Source organism: Argiope bruennichi, chromosome 5 (genome assembly GCF_947563725.1).
Source record: "Argiope bruennichi chromosome 5, qqArgBrue1.1, whole genome shotgun sequence".
Classification (NCBI taxonomy): domain Eukaryota; kingdom Metazoa; phylum Arthropoda; class Arachnida; order Araneae; family Araneidae; genus Argiope; species Argiope bruennichi.
Window position 1 is genome coordinate 2,178,832 of NC_079155.1, and position 17,649 is coordinate 2,196,480.

The window sequence follows — 17,649 nt, forward strand, 5'->3', positions numbered from 1 at the left end:
AAAAAAAAAAAAAAAAAAAAAAAATGGTGAGTTTCAAATAAAAAAAAAATTTAAAAATAATAATTTTTTAAGAAATTGTTTGGTAATTAAATTAAATCTTCATAATTTTTCATGACTTTTTCTTCTGAAACTTCAATGAATGTAAATGGAAGAAAAGCTCCCTACTTCCTTTTTTTTTTAATTCATGTCCCAAGTGAGTGCCTATTGGGATATTCAAATAGATTCGAGGAAATAAAATTTAATTTATCTGAAAAATCAACTTAAAAACCGAATTTTAAAATAAAATTTGAAACATATTGTAAAAAAGCATGCTAAATCGAATTATTGAAAAATCTTATTTTTGTAATGGAAAAATTCCAGGATAGTACTATTAAACAATGTTATTTAACTCAGTTAATCAGTTTGTTGATTAGAATAAACTCATCCACAAGACATTTCTATCAACATGAATTCAGTGTAGATGTGATAGTAAATAACAGAATTATAGAGAAGTCTCATTCTCAAGCAGATTAACAAGTTGTATAGCCATAAAAGCATTTTTTAAAGAATTAATGTATCCTAAATAGAATACACAGTTAAGTATTGTTCGAGAAAATGAATATATTTGAGTGTATCACATTAATATTCTGGATTATTTGCAATCATATCAGATTTTTATTTCAAAATAGTATTTTTTTTAATGGAATGATATTTCTTTATAATTATATTACAAATGTACTTCAGGAAAAATGTGAATTTGCAATAGATGAATATTCACTCCATAAAACAATGCTTGAAAGAGAAAAAGTAACTTCTTTTATGTAGTGAAATAATCATAGTAAATAATATTTTCAGAATCGCATGATTTTTCCTAAACAGATATAAAGTAGACAATCCACACTACAAATAATATTTTAGAATAGAGGACAATGATATCACAAATGTATTAATGCCTACATTGGCACATAGAAACAAAAGCAAATTAATGCCTCCATTATCATGTGCACAAAGGAGTCACCTGCTGACAGCACCATATAATGACATAATATTTCATTTTAAAATACTTGGCTAATAATTTATTTTATATAAAAGTATAGTTTATATTCAATAAATGGAATGATGCATTCTTAAAGTGGTCATAGATTTAGAAATAAGAAATATTTTTCATTTCACTGAATGTCATTAAACACAAAATATAAAATATATTTTAAATACTAAAACTTTCAAAAGATTTAACAATTTACTGAGTGAATTTTTTAAAAAAAATAATAAATTCAATTAAAAACCATAAAAAATTGACAAAGAACATATGTGTTTAAATTTTAGTGAAATTATGAAATAAGCTGTTAAACATTAAAGAAGATTCGGTTAAATTTATATATAAAATTCAGAGTGTCTAATATAAGAAAATTATAAATCTCAGTGTCTAAAAACTAATGGGCATAATGCAACATTATGTAAAAATTCTCTGAGTAGAAGTTATTTTTTTATGTTATGCACTATTAAATAGATTTTGTTTGCAGAACATTTAGTATCATAATCCAAAAGATACTAGGTGTAACTATTTGGGGACTGCATGTGAAATCTCTAATCAGAATGATAGGCCATGGCCTTCTTTGTCACCATATATAGCTCCCTTTACTTCTTTTTTTATGTGAGATTATGTTAACACATTGATTAAATGCTTAGCATTAATTCAGAAAAATGAAGCAATATATCAAATGCTATTAATTCTATAACTTTGCATTTGCTTGCCAACACGTGGTGTGAAACTGAACTTCACTTGGAGATATCACGAGCAATTAAAAGATGCCACATCCAAATTTATCGGCTTTGAAGTTAGTAGTACAGACATTTTATACTTATCTTTCTACCTTTATAAAAGCTTAATTTTTAAATAAGCCCAGTAATTCTTGGACACTGTGTTTTATATATTAAAGAAAAGTTGAGTATATGACAAAAAGATTACATAATGTTTTTTTTGTAACTGACAAATTAATGTTAGGTTAGAGTTATAATAAGAAATTTCTCACATTATACAGAACTTGGATAATTTAAAAACAGACAAACATAATTATCACATTTTTATACATATTTCAGTCTAAGACCACCTTAATCTTAAAATATCTCAGACAAGTATATTTATATATGAACAAATATTTACATTTCTGAAACACAATTCATTGCTCTCATATCTTAAATTCTTTGGAATTTTCTTTTCATATAATTCAAAATCTTGTAAATAAATAATTAAAAATAAATAAATTGTAACAATTTTGATAATGGAAATCAAAATGATGTACATTTCAGGAACTATAAAATTTATATAAACACAATAATAAATAACAGTTTTTCTTGAGGCTTGCATTTAATGCATCAAAAAATACCCCCATAATTCTAAATTCTTGAAGAATTCCAAGGAACTAAGCAAGTGATGAAAAACAGAGTTCATAATACTGCAGATGTGTTCCAAGGACCTTGTGCATCCGTTTTACTTAAGTTTTAGGTTTGATCGTTGTTGGGCAGTAGAAATCTAGGAAACTTGCCACTTGAATTTGCCTTTCATTATCCATATCTGAGACAAACTCCCATCACAATCCTTCAGGACAGGAAGTGTAGGGTCTTTAGATTCAGGTTTATCAAGACATTTACCAGAATTTACATGCTGAATTGTTTTTTCCTAAATGAATATATATATATATATATATGTATATATAATAAAATTTTTAAAACATACATTGAAAGGATTGGTGATAACTTATTAATACTAACTAAGCAAGAATATATTTCAGTATATAGGTGGAGTTTTTTACTGTAAAATAGTCCACTCCTAAAGGATTTCAAAATTTTAGCATTTAATTACATTTCATTCTGTAAGAAATTGATTTTTTTTCCCTTTCTAATTTGGTAAAGCAAAAACCTTCCCAAGCAATTTTAAATTTGGCCCTTCAAAATCTTTAAAGTATAATAATGTTTAAAATTTCGAAAAAATGAAGTATGCTATTTTGACTATGGAATTTATTGCAATTTTTGTTTTTGTATGAAAGAAACTTTTTATTAAAAAAATGATTACAATTATAGACTGCATGCATTAAAAGCATGAATATACACTCATTAAAATCTTATTTTTTTAGGGGGGAAAGAAAAAAGAAAATGATATGATTATTGATAAACTCATCTAAATAATTTAACTTAGCTTTTGACCAGTTATAAATATAAGAACAGTACAATCCATTTAGCATCACAATTTAAATGCAGGAAGAAATGCACTATACTGCCTAATCATACTAATACTAAATAAAGTAATATTTATATGCAAAATGAGTCATTTTATACTTCTACAGTATATTAATTCTACAATTACAGTACATCAATATTAATAGAAAGAAGAGAAAGAATATTCAGCAACATTTAATTTTTATCAAACCAAGGATTAATTATTTACTTTTTAATTTAAATTATCATTAATATTGGATATCTTTTTCTGTGAAATTATTCAGTATTTACTATTAATTTAAAAATCTACATTAATAAACCTCTGCATTTTTGATTAAGTATGTAATGATACAATAATTAGGAAATATTTCAACCTAAACTGGAAAACAGAATATAAAAATTCATGACAAAAAGAAAGAATTTGTTAAATAAATGTATAAATCAGTGGACACATCATATTATAGAAGAAGTTATAATTGTAAGAAAAGTGACTGAATTTAATGGAATTAATCAATTTGAAAGGAGCGAAGGCGAAAAATAGTTATAACTAAATCATCATGTGAAATACTCATTGCATATGAAACAGAATAACAGTAAATAGCCCAATACTTTTAATGAGAAAAATTTATTAAGATGTCACTATATTTTCCAGTAATGAAAAAAAAAAAAAATCAATAGTCAATATAACATATATAATAGTATACATAATACTTATTTACAATAAAAGAAAAAATAATTTGAAATATTTTATTTTCCTAATAATAAAAAATGGAACAATTTTCAGAATATATATATATATATATATATTCATTATTTTTAAAATGTAAGTTTTTTTAATGATTTATTGAAAAAAGTTTTATAATATTTATTCCCACTTTTACTAAAGAAAAAAAAATTCAATGAACTTTCAATCATTTTGATAGAATATTTAAGCATCAAAAAATTACATACTATAGACAAAAATGCAAATAATAAATTTAAATATAATACTTTCATTAATGATGTTCAAATGTATCATTACTTTCTTGCTTAATTCTAGATTTTGAAGAAAGAAGCATACTTCTTAAGCTGATTTTGAATTTATAATTTAATTTTAATTTAATTTATATTTTAAAGTGCTTTTTCTTGATCGCACTGGAAACATCCTTACTGTTAGACACTAAACTACAACTATTGAGTTCTAATTTCAAACGAACTTCAAACACTTCTATGGTGAACACTTTTTACCTCTTTTTTAAATTTTAAATCTTTTAGTTCATCTGTCATACATTCCCTTTTCTCATTCTTCTATCATTTTGTGATTATTATTTTTGCTGGTCCATGTTTTTGACATATAATATTTAGAGTAGTCATTTTTTTTTTTCAATTTACCTGAAACCAGACATTTTGCACTGTATCTTCATTTGTATGCTTTTCAATCTCAATATTATTATTTAAGGAAAAATATCTTTTTTAATTACTATTTGGCCATAGGATAGTATCATCAGAATCCTAAATCACCTCTTACAATTTCTGACCCTGTAAACATTTTTTTAAAAATATCAATTTGATTTTTGGATTAAATTCTTGGAAACTTCAAAAATTCTACTCAGTTGAAAGCTACATTAAAAAAAAAAAAAAAAAAAAAAAAAAAAAAAAACGTTTTAAATTCTGTTATAATAGAACTATATATTTTTTGTAGTTCTTAGCAATTCACATGAGCATAAAGAATGGAATTCATATTATTATAGCAGCAATGAGCTTATTTTTTCCCTCCCTGAATCTAAACTCATCCTACTGGCAAGTATATAAATGAGAGTGGGTTTATCTATTATTCTACAATTTACTTCTGTTTCAAATCTCTTAATTGTTTTGCTGGCTTTTTTTTTTTTTTTTTTTTTTTGCACAGTAAACCTTTTTAACATTTAATCCCTAAATGGCAACAATAGGCAGACTCTTTAATAGAATATTAAAAATGGCCAGAATCAGATATTTTCTTTATTTTGCAACGAATTTATGATTTAGATTTTGGAGCAAAATATTTGTTCTGTTTAACATTATCAACATATTATAATACCACAAGTCCTTCCATATTTTAATTGCTCAGTTCAGAAGAAAAAGAGCAGCATTTGCATCCTTTAGAAATCTGGTTCTGTAAAAATTCTCAGAAAATATCACAACTATCTGAAAATTTTTAAACTTTTTCCTTCTCATTGGTGAATCCTTAAATATACAATACATATAAGAATAACAAAGTTTACTAATAAAAGTGGATATTATTTTGATATGTTTAAACAAATTGTTAACAACATGAAGGCTACAGCTATTCATATTTACTAATAAGGAGGAGAACTGCTTTTGAATTTCATCATTCAATGCAAAAAACAAATAACCCCCCTCCCCCCTTTAATTTACCAATGGACCACCTATCAAAATAGAAAGACATTTCTAAAATCCAGTTTTTCCATAGAATTATGAAAGTCGCATACAAAATCTTCAACTATGGAATGGCCCATGAAAATGGAACTCATATCTGATTTCAACCTCTGTTTTTCTTCATTCCAAGATTGAAATATGTAAATCCATTTGCAAGATTTATTGAAAGCATTTTCAAGCAATAGACTATGCATATAAGATCACAATAAAATCTTTCATTAAAAGCATCATTCAATGAAATTTCCACCAACTAAAATTTTATAATACAATAACCATCTTCTCAGCAACCAAATTGATATTTTTCATGTTCAGATCAAAAATAGATATTTTATGTTTACTTATATATTTTCTTAATATTTAAAAGATTTCATTGCTGCAAAAAAGTTTATTTTTTAACTTTAAAATAATTAGATAATAATAATTGAGTGTTAGCAGGATTAAGAAATAAATATTTTGAAATATGATGCTATAAAAAATCTTCCCCCGTCTTTGCACATGAGAAAATAAGGATGTACTTTAAGAAGAAAAAAGACAAAAAGTTCATTACAAAGAACTGAAAATATGTTCCCAGATGATATGTAAAGTGCACATATGAAATCAGCTTAACAACCATATACAGCAAATCATTTTGGTCAATAAATTTAACATAATGTTTCTAATGTAATATTATGGTTCCATTACCATATAGCAAAGCAAAGGATGAAATGTTTCAGGTATATATATATATATATATTAAAAAAATAGTGTCTAAACTCATATATGAGCATCAGATGAACTGCATATTATGTATTTTATCATATCTGCAAGTAGGGAAAGTTTTGGCTTCAATTTAGATAACGCTTTTACTTTTTGCAATAGAGAATCAAAATAAGAAATATTATATATATATATGTTCAACTTGAAACTTTTTATTTTGAATATTTAGTTAAATAAAGCATTGAAGATAGCAGTAATTATAATTTTGACACGGTGCTGAATCCATATCCACAGTGCATATCCATATGTTTATGATGATGGAAAATCATGCTAGATTTATTAGTCATTTAACAACAGCTCATATTTTCTGATTGTTTACATGCTTACAAAAAAGTCTAAGATTTTAAATTCAATACTATTTTTTTGGAATTGAATAATATGATAAATGAATTTAAATTGAGCCATTTTAATTATTACAAGGGAGAGTATGCAAGCAATACCTCACCTAGCCAGAGGTCATGCATTGCCAATTTTCGTTGCTTATTAATTTTGCCACTTTGATGCATAACTAACCACTCAGAATGCTCTATCATTACTGATTTTTATATAGTTTAAAGTAATACAATAAAAATAATATGGCATTTTTTTGTAATAAGTTCATTAAAGCTGATTGATATGGCAAATTAATACTTGCCATCTTGGTTGATTATTTCGATGTTACAAACATTATGCTAATTAATTTTAATGAAATATATTTTATAAAAACAGAAAAAGAGAAGTAAATTTAATCTTGATTTTTAAACAATTTAGAATTATATGTTTTTGTCTTCTAATATTTACCTATGTGTCTCTTTGCTACCAGAACATTTTAATTTTAGAAATTGTTCATTCAGGTTATAAAACTTGAGGAAAAATTCATTTTAGTACTTCATACAATTTAAATAATTCACTCTAAGTAATGAATATATTTATAAAACCTTATTACTAACAGAAATAAATGGTGAGCAAGAAAAGTTGGCTCGTATTAAGTAGTGATCCTGTAGTGAATAACTTATAAGCCAGTTAACAGCTACGCTACTTGAGCAATTGATTTTGTATTGTGGTTATGTTACTTGACTGTAAACCACAAGGTCCTAAGTTCTATCCTCGCTCATTCCAATCCACCACAATCCCAAAAAAATCAAATGATTCTTGGAGATGGTGAGTGGAGTGAGCAGATGGGTAATCTCCTAGTTTGACTATAATTTTGAATTTAAAAGCATCTCTTTTCATGACTTTTTAGTATAACTTTTATTGTATTATAAATATAGCCAATTTAAACAATTAAAAATTTATTTATTTATAAATTTTGAAACTAAAAAGAAAAAAAAAACTTATGCTAGTAAATAATATGTGTCTAATAAATAACAAAATAGATAAAGAAACATTAGACAAAATTAGTTTTCATCCCTACTTAATTCAGGATATTCATATTATTAAAAAAAAATCATGCCTAAAACCTTTACAGAATGAATAATTTTTTCACTTTACTAGAAAGCAGTTATAAACTAATTACTTGCAAATGATATTACACTATAAAATACAGGCAAGCAATGTTAGAATATTTCCAGAGAAACATAAAAATGTAAAAATTATAATTTAGAAGATTAATTGTAATGAATTACATATTTAGCAAACTAAATTTAAATATAAATGTTTTAAAAGCTGAATTATTTTAGAGCTTCATTAAAAATAAAACATTATAAAGAAAATTCTATATTATGATTTTAAGATCTAAAAGAATAAAAAAATTCCAACAAAAAGTGTTAATTTGTTGGCTATTAATAAATCCTTTAGACAGTTAAATATGTTTGAATAAATCAATTAAGTTTATTAATAAATTTCCAGTGCACATAAAAAAAAACAAATATGAACAATCATACCTGTTCATCATACTCCCACATTTGATTCCCACCCATACCATGGCAGCGAACTAATTTTACAGGTCCACGATAGGATGATGCATCTAAACAGTTATCATCAGACATTATCTGCTTTCTTTTGGTGTAAGCAAATACCTGAAAGAAATTCTTTTTAAGAAAATTCATTTCTGTTAATAGATTTTTGCAACAAAAAAATAATAAGTAAAAAAATATTACATACAAACAGAAATTAAGACACAAAAACAAACACTGTAGCAAACAAATAAATGTATGCAACTATTATATGAAGGAGAAAATTAGATTGCTACAAAAAGAGAATGAACAAAAGGTAAAATTGAAAATAAATGCATTTATTATTTGCATAAAATATGCTAATTACTTAAATTTAAAAATAATACATTTTAAACTACACTTAAATCAAAATTATTTCCAAATCAAATGAGAAAATAATAAACAGATTTTATAATATTAAATTTGATCCACACTGAATGCAAATATCAAATATTCATATGATAAAATATTTTTAGGCCAAATACAATATTCCATAACTAACTGTTAAGCTGGAAAAATACAGCTGGGGAAAAATGGCATAGATGTGCAGACGATAAAAACTTCCATTTTAAATTTAAATAGATTGTTGCTGTTTGTAGAAGAAATGACAAAAAGTTGATAGGCTCCTCTGTATTGAGCTTAGCTCTCACCTTTCATAAAAGAAAATTCAATTATAATACATAATGAAAGGCACCTTATGATTTTCTTTTTTAAAAATATTTTTCTAAGCAGTAATACTTTTTTATTTACTAGTGCTGAAAATAGAAACTGCTTATACATCAAATTTTATAAATTTGGTTTTTTAAAATTCAAGCTAATTTACATGTAATATTGGTTTGTAATCTTTGCAATGCAATGTGAAGTAGACATAAAATTAGTTAACATTTTAAAAGAAAAAGATTTTGAAAAAATATTATCTTCACATCTTTAAAATCAATCTCACATCTTTAAAATCAATCTGAACTTTTTTAATTACCTGAAATTAAATCATCTGCCCTTTAATATAAAGAAGTGAAAAAAAAAAAAGGTGATTCCTGTTGAAGTTACATTAATGCCCTATGTTGAGGCTGTATGAATAATGAGATAGATCTCATAATTTTGAGAACATACACAGTTAACAAAGTCTTCTCTTCATGCTTTTATTAACAGGATATTTGAATCTAATGGGGTTTCATCTCAACACAGAGTTTTGTAGAAATGGTATGTTTAAATGCACAGTCTTCAGGTCTTCAAAATATTCTAAATACATGCAATATAAAATTCATATAAATCGAATTAAAAAATTATTTAATATTAGTTGGGTTTGATGACCACTGGTTTGGTAGGAATATTGTATTTACTTTCAAATTTTCAATTAAAATAATTTTTCTGCAATTTAATCTTAAGAATTGTAAATTAAATTATAAAAAAATACTGTATAACTTAATATGTATAATTAACTCAAGAATTTAAAAAAAAAAAAAAAAAAAAAAAAAATTGTGACAGAAATTAAAGCTATAGCTGTAAACATAATACCCTTACATATGTTCTCTTTCGTTGTGTATATGCACTATCCTAATAACATCTCATAACATTATAATCTTATGTCTTATTATCTTATAATATCTAATGGCATTATAATGCTTAAGCATAACTGTCCAGTTCATTTAACTTCTAACATTTATGGTACTATAGTTCCACTTTTCATCACATAACTACACAGATACTAAATAGAATCCTTCTTTTTTAATTTTTCATGAGAAAAAAATCATATGATTAAATATTTGATGGAAAAATGAAAATAGTTTAAATTTAAGTAAGAAACAATATAATTTACTGTTACAAATTAGACAAAAAAAAAAAAAAAAAAAAAAAAAAAAAAAGCACTGCCAAAATGAAGACAAAATTAATATGATTATTAAAAATGTAATTTTTTTGGGCATTTCAAAACACTTTTGTACAGTAACCTTCTTGCGAATTATTCACAGAACAAATATCAAAATTTAATTTTTAATGAAAAATAACTTTAAAAAAATCAATGAAGTGTACATTCCAACTCTCCAAAGTATTTATATGCCGAATATGGTAGCTCTTGGTCTAATGACCTGTCTTGTAGAGTGCATATGTACCTTAATAATCAATATATATATATATATTATATATATAGGGAAAGCATAATACCACAAAACTTTGTACATTATCTGCATTCAATAATTGAGATTTTTCAATAGCTATGACATATTTTTCAGAAAATCAAATCAATTTGCATAAAGCTACATGAAAACTTTAATGCCAATCAATTATTAAGTAAATGGAATAATGAAAATTCAGTATTGTGTTTTACTTAGTTAAAAACTTATTTCTTTTGATTTTTATATCATTTGGCTCATTGGGATTCTATTAATATGATTTTTATGACAGCTTGATAGTTGAATTATCTTGCGAAATAATAAAAAATTTGAAGCAATTTCAGTTATATTAACCTTTTAGTTTGAGAACTATTTTGGAGTGAGCTTCAGAGTTATGAGTCACTTTCAGTTAATTATATGACATTTGAAATTAGCATCCCCTCTTCTAACGTCAGAAATGCAAAGTTTGCCTAAAAGCAGATTTAATATTCATCAGGCTCATATAGCGATTCATTAGTGAGATCAGGTTCAAAACCTTCTGTTTTCAAATTTGCGATTCTGTCAACATGCCACCAAAAATGTGAAGATAAGTAAGGAAAATTATAGTTTTTTTTTTTCAATAATTTTTTTTCCAAGTAAATTCCAACAAAGAAACTTTGACAATACATACTAGCAAGATGACTGATAAGTTATGCTTGTTTGTTTTGTTAATTTTTCATTTGTTTTGTTGTCTTTTCTACTTCAGCTCTTAAATTCCTAATCAAAAATAGTTGATGAAGCAATTCAAATGAGGGGTTGTGCCATGATGACTTTAACCTGAATAAGTAATTGTAACATGAAGAAAATGAGCAATAATGAAGTGATGAGCAGAATAAGAAGATTAAAAAGCATTTACAATTTTAAATTTTCAATATGATGCCATGCTGTCCAAAGAACATTAAAAAATAGTCATTTGGGAAATCTATTCCATGATCAAAACAATATTACAATATGTTTTAGATAACTTAAATCTAAAGGGGCCTTTAAAAAGCAAGTTAATGGATCTTGAAGATCTTGATGATGTGGATGCAAATAGTGCACCCAAAACATCAAATTACCATGAATTAACACCCCATCATTTAACAGTCAATATGTATAGCGGTTGCTATTTAAGGATTTGTATATGCTCACAATCTAAGCAACACTTTGTAGAGTAAAGTTAAAAAAAAAAATATCAATATTTAAAGGAACTTTCAAGTTTTTCCTCTATCCAATTTTCTTACAGATTGATGAGCTGGTTAATCTGATGGCATATTCCTGCCATCTAGATACAAACTAGTTCAGACAAAAAAGATGATGGTTCTTAAAAAACTGAACAAAGAATTACTGTAGGAGCCTTTAGTTTCGGTCAAATGAGAAGGAATAATTTGCAAGTTGTATGATGTGCTTCAACTGTGCACTATTAAACAACTCCAGAAGTAGCTCTAGGGGAAACTTGAAGAAGCATTGCCAGGAAAAGGTGTTGTATGAGTAGCAACTATAAAAACAGCCATATTGCTTTTTAAACACCAGAAAATTCATGCTCATCAAGAATCTTGATAGAAATAGAAAAATGTATGGAGCTAAGAAACAGTATCGCTTATTTATTGTTTTACGTTTTTTTCCTTCTTCATCATGACTAGCGGCACTTTCAATTTAATTGTTATATTCAGTCACATTCCATTAAAGTAGAACTTCAACATGCACCAAAACTTATAAAATCAGAAGTGGTAAATCTTTATTTATGCTTGCTTTTATTGTTAGAATAAGCAAAAGTAATAATTAGCTTGATATAATGCTTGCTAAAAATAACACTGAATAAATATTCTTAAAAGAACAATATGAGTTTTTTTTATGGCTAGTGATAATCTCATGATGAAAGGAGAATATAAATAACATAGAACTAAATATCTATCCTACACAAAATTAGTTTCTGAATATCATAAAATTTAAAGTGTTTTTATATAAATAAAACCAATGAATAAATAAATATATACCAAAATATGTGAATACTATATATTACCTGATTTCCACCCATGCCATGACAATGGCTTACTGCTACATTTTCGCCACTCTTCCTATTATAAGTATCTAAGCATTTATTTGTAAATTCATTTCTGATCTGAAAAGTGCAGAATAAAAATCAGGAATTAATATGAAGTCATAAGACTAGATTAAAAAAATAGGGGTAATAAACCTAGATTCAGCGACATAAAGGAAAAAAAGGCCAAAAATATAAATAATTTTTTTTCGACATTTAAAGTTATTCTACATAACATAAGGCGATTATGAAATATTTAATGTCTGTATTAAATTAGTCCTAAAAAATTCAATGTAACTGCATTTTAAAAAAGTTTAAAAAAATCTTCAAGAGCATAATCATATTAAATTCAAAGTTTTGTTTGATTGTTAATCAAATTTAACAAATCAAACAAAGATAGCTATAAAATAAATAATTAACTACTATTCTTTGTATATCAAGTTCATTATATTATTGCATGTGAGTGAAATTTACAATGTTAAATTAAATCAATTGCAATCTGTTGTGTAAAAGAATTCAAATGGAAAATTTATTCAAGAATGACAAAAGAATTATAGAAATTATATATTTAAAAAAATGCAGCACCACCATTTTTCAGAATATAGATTTAATTCTTTGTTTATATGGTATATCTAAATCCATCGAAGCTGAAATCTTTTAATACTTTCACCAAAGTGAAAGTATTAAAAGATTTTTTAAGACTGAGGTTACTCGAGAGAATTTTTGCTATCCACTATTTTATTTTTAAACAACAGTTTGTCCTAAGTCCTGAAATTTCCCTTCGTCCATTGGGAACATTGGTATTTACAACATTATTTAAAGTACTGTCAGTAAGGAAGCTGCAAGGAATTCTAAAATGAGCATTTAAAATTTTTTTTCATAGTTCAAAACTTTTTATACAATGAAATTTGAAGACAAATGATACAAGAAAATAAGGAGATAATTACAAAATTGATAAATACAAAATTAATTTAAAAATTAGAATGTATAAATTTGAATGAATGTCTCAGTATTCAAAATGATTTTATGATCAGTTTTTACTTACAACTGTTGCATTTTATTTGATTTAGTAGAGTTTTGTGGTGCAAAAACCATCCATACAACTGTTGAAAAGTCAGTAATAAGATGTTTTTAAATTTTCTGTATTTCTAATTTAATTATGATTTTATCTAAGGCCATGAAGAAAATGTTACAATTTAGAACGAAGCATCGTTAGCATTAGAGAATACAACTTCTTAAAAATATCAAATATAGCAGTTCTAGAATCGCATATAGTATTATAAAATAATAAAATGTTTTAATGCAATATGCGTCAAGAATGCATATTCACAATAAAATGATTATAGTACCTTTATAAATAAACACTTAAATTAATATAATTTTAAATCTTGAAGTTACCAAAGAAAAAATGTTGTAATTTCTAAAATGCTTGACATTTTGTAAAATGTTATGCTTTAGAGTCCTAGGAATTATCATTTCTCTATCTCTATCCCCACACCAAAATATTTGAAATTATGCCTGTCTTTCTGTTTATATTTGAACATAATTGATAATTAAAAGAGTGAAATAAAATTTAATATGAGAATTTAACACCAAAATTATGAATCTGTTCATATTTTGGAAGGTTATTTTGTATCAAAGGGAATTCTGTTGGTCTGTTCATGTGCATTTTTGAAATTTTTTTTTCCTCTTGAATATTATTGAAAAGTTATTGATATTTTCTTTTGAAAATATAGAATTCGATTCATTTCATTATTATAAAATAATAAAATGAATCCGATGGGAGGACTTCATTTTCAATTTTCCTTATTAATAATAAATATTATCTTTATCCTTATATATGTAATTATTTTAACTTACAACTTCCTTACATTTTTTTAAAATATTCAATAACAATTTTTTTTATAAATAAAAGTGTAGATGTGGAAAATCACTATGAAATTTTATTTCAAAGTAAATTATAATTTCTATATTAAAATACCCATTATCAAGTTAAAAATTTAAGTTTCTCTAAACCCATTATTTAATTATTTGAAATTAAAGGACTGAAATTAAACTATGTAGAAATAATTACTATGCACTGTTGCTATACTAAGATCATTCTCTAAGATATTCTGCACAAACTATCACACACCACATATAATGCAGTTATTAACTTTAGAACAATAACTGCATCATAATTTTTCTTCTGATGTTTTGCAGAGCCATTTAAACACAAAATATGTATTTTCGAGCTGTATAATTATATTCAGATAATTTTTCAGTAAAAAATAAATAACTATTAGAAAATTTAAGATTAGAGATTCTACTTTATAGACACACAAATTATTCTATATTCAAATGAATACTGGATCAAAATATATGTAAAAGATAAATTAAGCTGTCAGATTAATATCTTGATATGGATACATAATAGTGATTTTATAAGAATATTTTATTTGGTAAAACAATTAAATTTTAAGAAAGATATAAACATTAGAAAACATTACATGCTTATTTCAGTTGCATTTTACAAAATTACACTTGCATTATTTGCCAATGGTTTAAAATCTCATGATAATGCAGATACAACTTAATTCCACTGAAAGAGATCTCTGCATCAATAGAATTCCTGCTTAACAATAGAAATGTTAACTTCATTTATATTTAAATTAATCTTTAAACCAGGAGGATTTTCTGAGCAACATTTTCATAAAAGCAAAGACTGTTAAATGGCACACAGTGGGCAATCATAATCTAGCCTGTAAGAAATCAATTCATTCAGCTGATGCAATTAAAGTATGAGGAAACAAATTAAACAAAAAAATGATATTTAAAGAGAAAGTAAAAAAGAATATTAACAGTTTCTTATATAGTAACAGTTTCAGAACTAGTAAGTAGAACTAGTACGTTCAAAGAATAGTAACAGTTTCTGTCATTACAAATGGTCATAATAAGCCATTATATATATATATATATATGTATGTAATGATATTTTAACTCTAATTTCAATTTAATTAATTTTCAAGATTCTATCTTAATTTAACCCATAGTAACTTCATTCTAAAATATTCTCTTATTTTGTGATCCAATTCCACTGTCGCTACTTAATTAATTCAAGAGAAGCTTTGTTAAATTGTTGAATCAGCTAAAATCTAACTTTCCCACACTGCGCGTGAAGAGATAAAATACCGCTGACCAGACAATTTCTTTTTTAAAATCTTCCTGTGTTTCCCCTACCTTGTCCACCCGTGTAACAAAAATCCCTATCGAAATCTCATGATACATTAGCACTGTAAAGAAATATTTTCCCTATCAAAATCATAGGTTATATAAGACCAGGTTATATATCAATATTGATATAGGTTATATATCAATACTTTGAAATAGTTGAGTAACAAGAAAGTAAGTTAAATCAGAAAATAATTATTCGTTTCCAAATATATTTGAGACACATGGAGAAACACTAAATCAAATTATCTGGAAAGATGGCATAAAACAAAAGATATCAATTTATAATTAAAATTTATTGCAACTCCTATAAAGTAATTTTCTCCAATTGTAAACCATTTCTGCTAATGCTTTTTCTAAACATTAAAACATGTCTTAAATTTTTAGTTTGCGAAACATCTTCACATTTTGTTGTGAATTTTCTTTTATCCAATTAATGGACTGAAAGTAGTAACATTGAAAATGCAGTCAAGAATGAAAAAAAGAAGAAAAAATCAACATAGTGCTTATCAGGTGAGTATGGAACTTATGGATTTCATTTGATTTTTTTTTGTCAAAAAATTATGAATAATAACAACATGATATGACACATTATCATATTACTAAATCCATGAGTTATTTATCCATAGTTTTTCTAGTTTTAGGCATTTTCCATAATAAGATTTTGTTCAATAATGCCTCTAATTGTTAAATGGGAATTACTAAGAACCAATTCTCTGATCTGACTGACATGCTAACAATAAAATGATATGGCTGGTCTTCAAGAGTGTGATTTATCTACGATGAATTTTCTTTTTTAAATATTATATTCCACTTAAAAACTCTTGTTTTAAATAAGTAGTTATAAGCAGTTTTTGACAAGCAATTTGAAGGGGTTTTTTTTTTGGCAATAATTAAAATATTTTTATTACAAAAATTGTTTTATGCAAATTTTAGTGCATACTCTAAATTTCAAATTACATTTGATATTTTAGCAAAGTTGAAATTTGTTGCTTATATTAAAAATTAATTTATTTTTAAACTACAAAATGACAAATTTCTGATTGTTGCCAGATATTTTTGGAAATTGTATAAATGGTTAAAGATGGTAGATTTAACTGGTAGATGCATTTTAAATGAAACATTTTCTCTATTTTTTTTTGTCATAGTAGTATAACACAATTATATTTATTAAAAAGAATATTATAGAAATTTCATGATATCATTTTGTTTGTTTCTAAATTTAACTTAATGATTTATAAGAAAACAAAGGAAACATTAACATTATTAGGAATATAAGAATTTATGCTCTAGATTTTAACAAGAGTTTTAAAAATTCAAAAGCTGCATAACATTTGAATTCTACATAAAACATACTTACTTCACCAAGGTGGTAATAATCTAAGGGCATCTGGGATTCAGGATATATATTTTCTAGATACCATCGGAATGATTTACATTGTAGTTTTTTTCTAAGCTCTTTGCGCTCTGTCACATTTCCAGCAGCAACTTTTTTGGCAACTGAAAAAAACCAAACAAAAAAACGCCAATAAAATAACCAAACATTTTTAAAATTTATTTCCATTTTTAAGCAAATGAATAAAAACAAACAAACATGTGCCCTCTTTTTACAAAATAGTGAATTATGAATGCAAACTATTCCAAACAGATTAAATGATATTATAATAAACTTTATTTTTATATAAATAAAAAAATATAATTACTACAATAGTTATTAAAAAATAAGCAATTTTCATTTAAAAAAATTACAATTTTGATTGACAACAAAAGTTTTAGTACATTACTTGCAGCTGTGACTAAGTAACAAGATAAATAAAACGTATGATTAAATTATATTTTTCAAATAATATGCATTATATTGCAAGTTAATTTTCTCATGTGCAAGGATGATTTTTAGTTTTAGATCATTTCTAGAGGCGATATCTACAATAAGTAAAATAAGGCAAAGTATGCACATTGTACCGATTTGGGACATATTTTGATTGCTATCATA

At 25.2% G+C, this 17,649-nt stretch overlaps 1 protein-coding gene across 10 annotated transcripts in view; it reads right to left on the reverse strand.

Moving 5' to 3' along the window:
- Positions 1-772: 772 nt before the first annotated feature.
- Positions 773-17,649, reverse strand: part of LOC129968548 (polypeptide N-acetylgalactosaminyltransferase 13-like) — a 342,413-nt gene continuing 325,536 nt past the window's right edge. For 9 of the 10 annotated variants that reach the window (XM_056082551.1, XM_056082554.1, XM_056082556.1 and 6 more), the window contains 4 exons: positions 17,017-17,156; positions 12,429-12,527; positions 8,229-8,375; positions 773-2,659 (listed from right to left, as the gene is read on the reverse strand). In XM_056082551.1, the coding sequence (XP_055938526.1) occupies positions 2,513-2,659; positions 8,229-8,375; positions 12,429-12,527; positions 17,017-17,156 (533 nt within the window). In that variant the 3' untranslated portion in view covers positions 773-2,512. The remainder of the gene's footprint in view (positions 2,660-8,228; positions 8,376-12,428; positions 12,528-17,016; positions 17,157-17,649) is intronic. The other variant, XM_056082558.1, reaches the window with a different exon arrangement.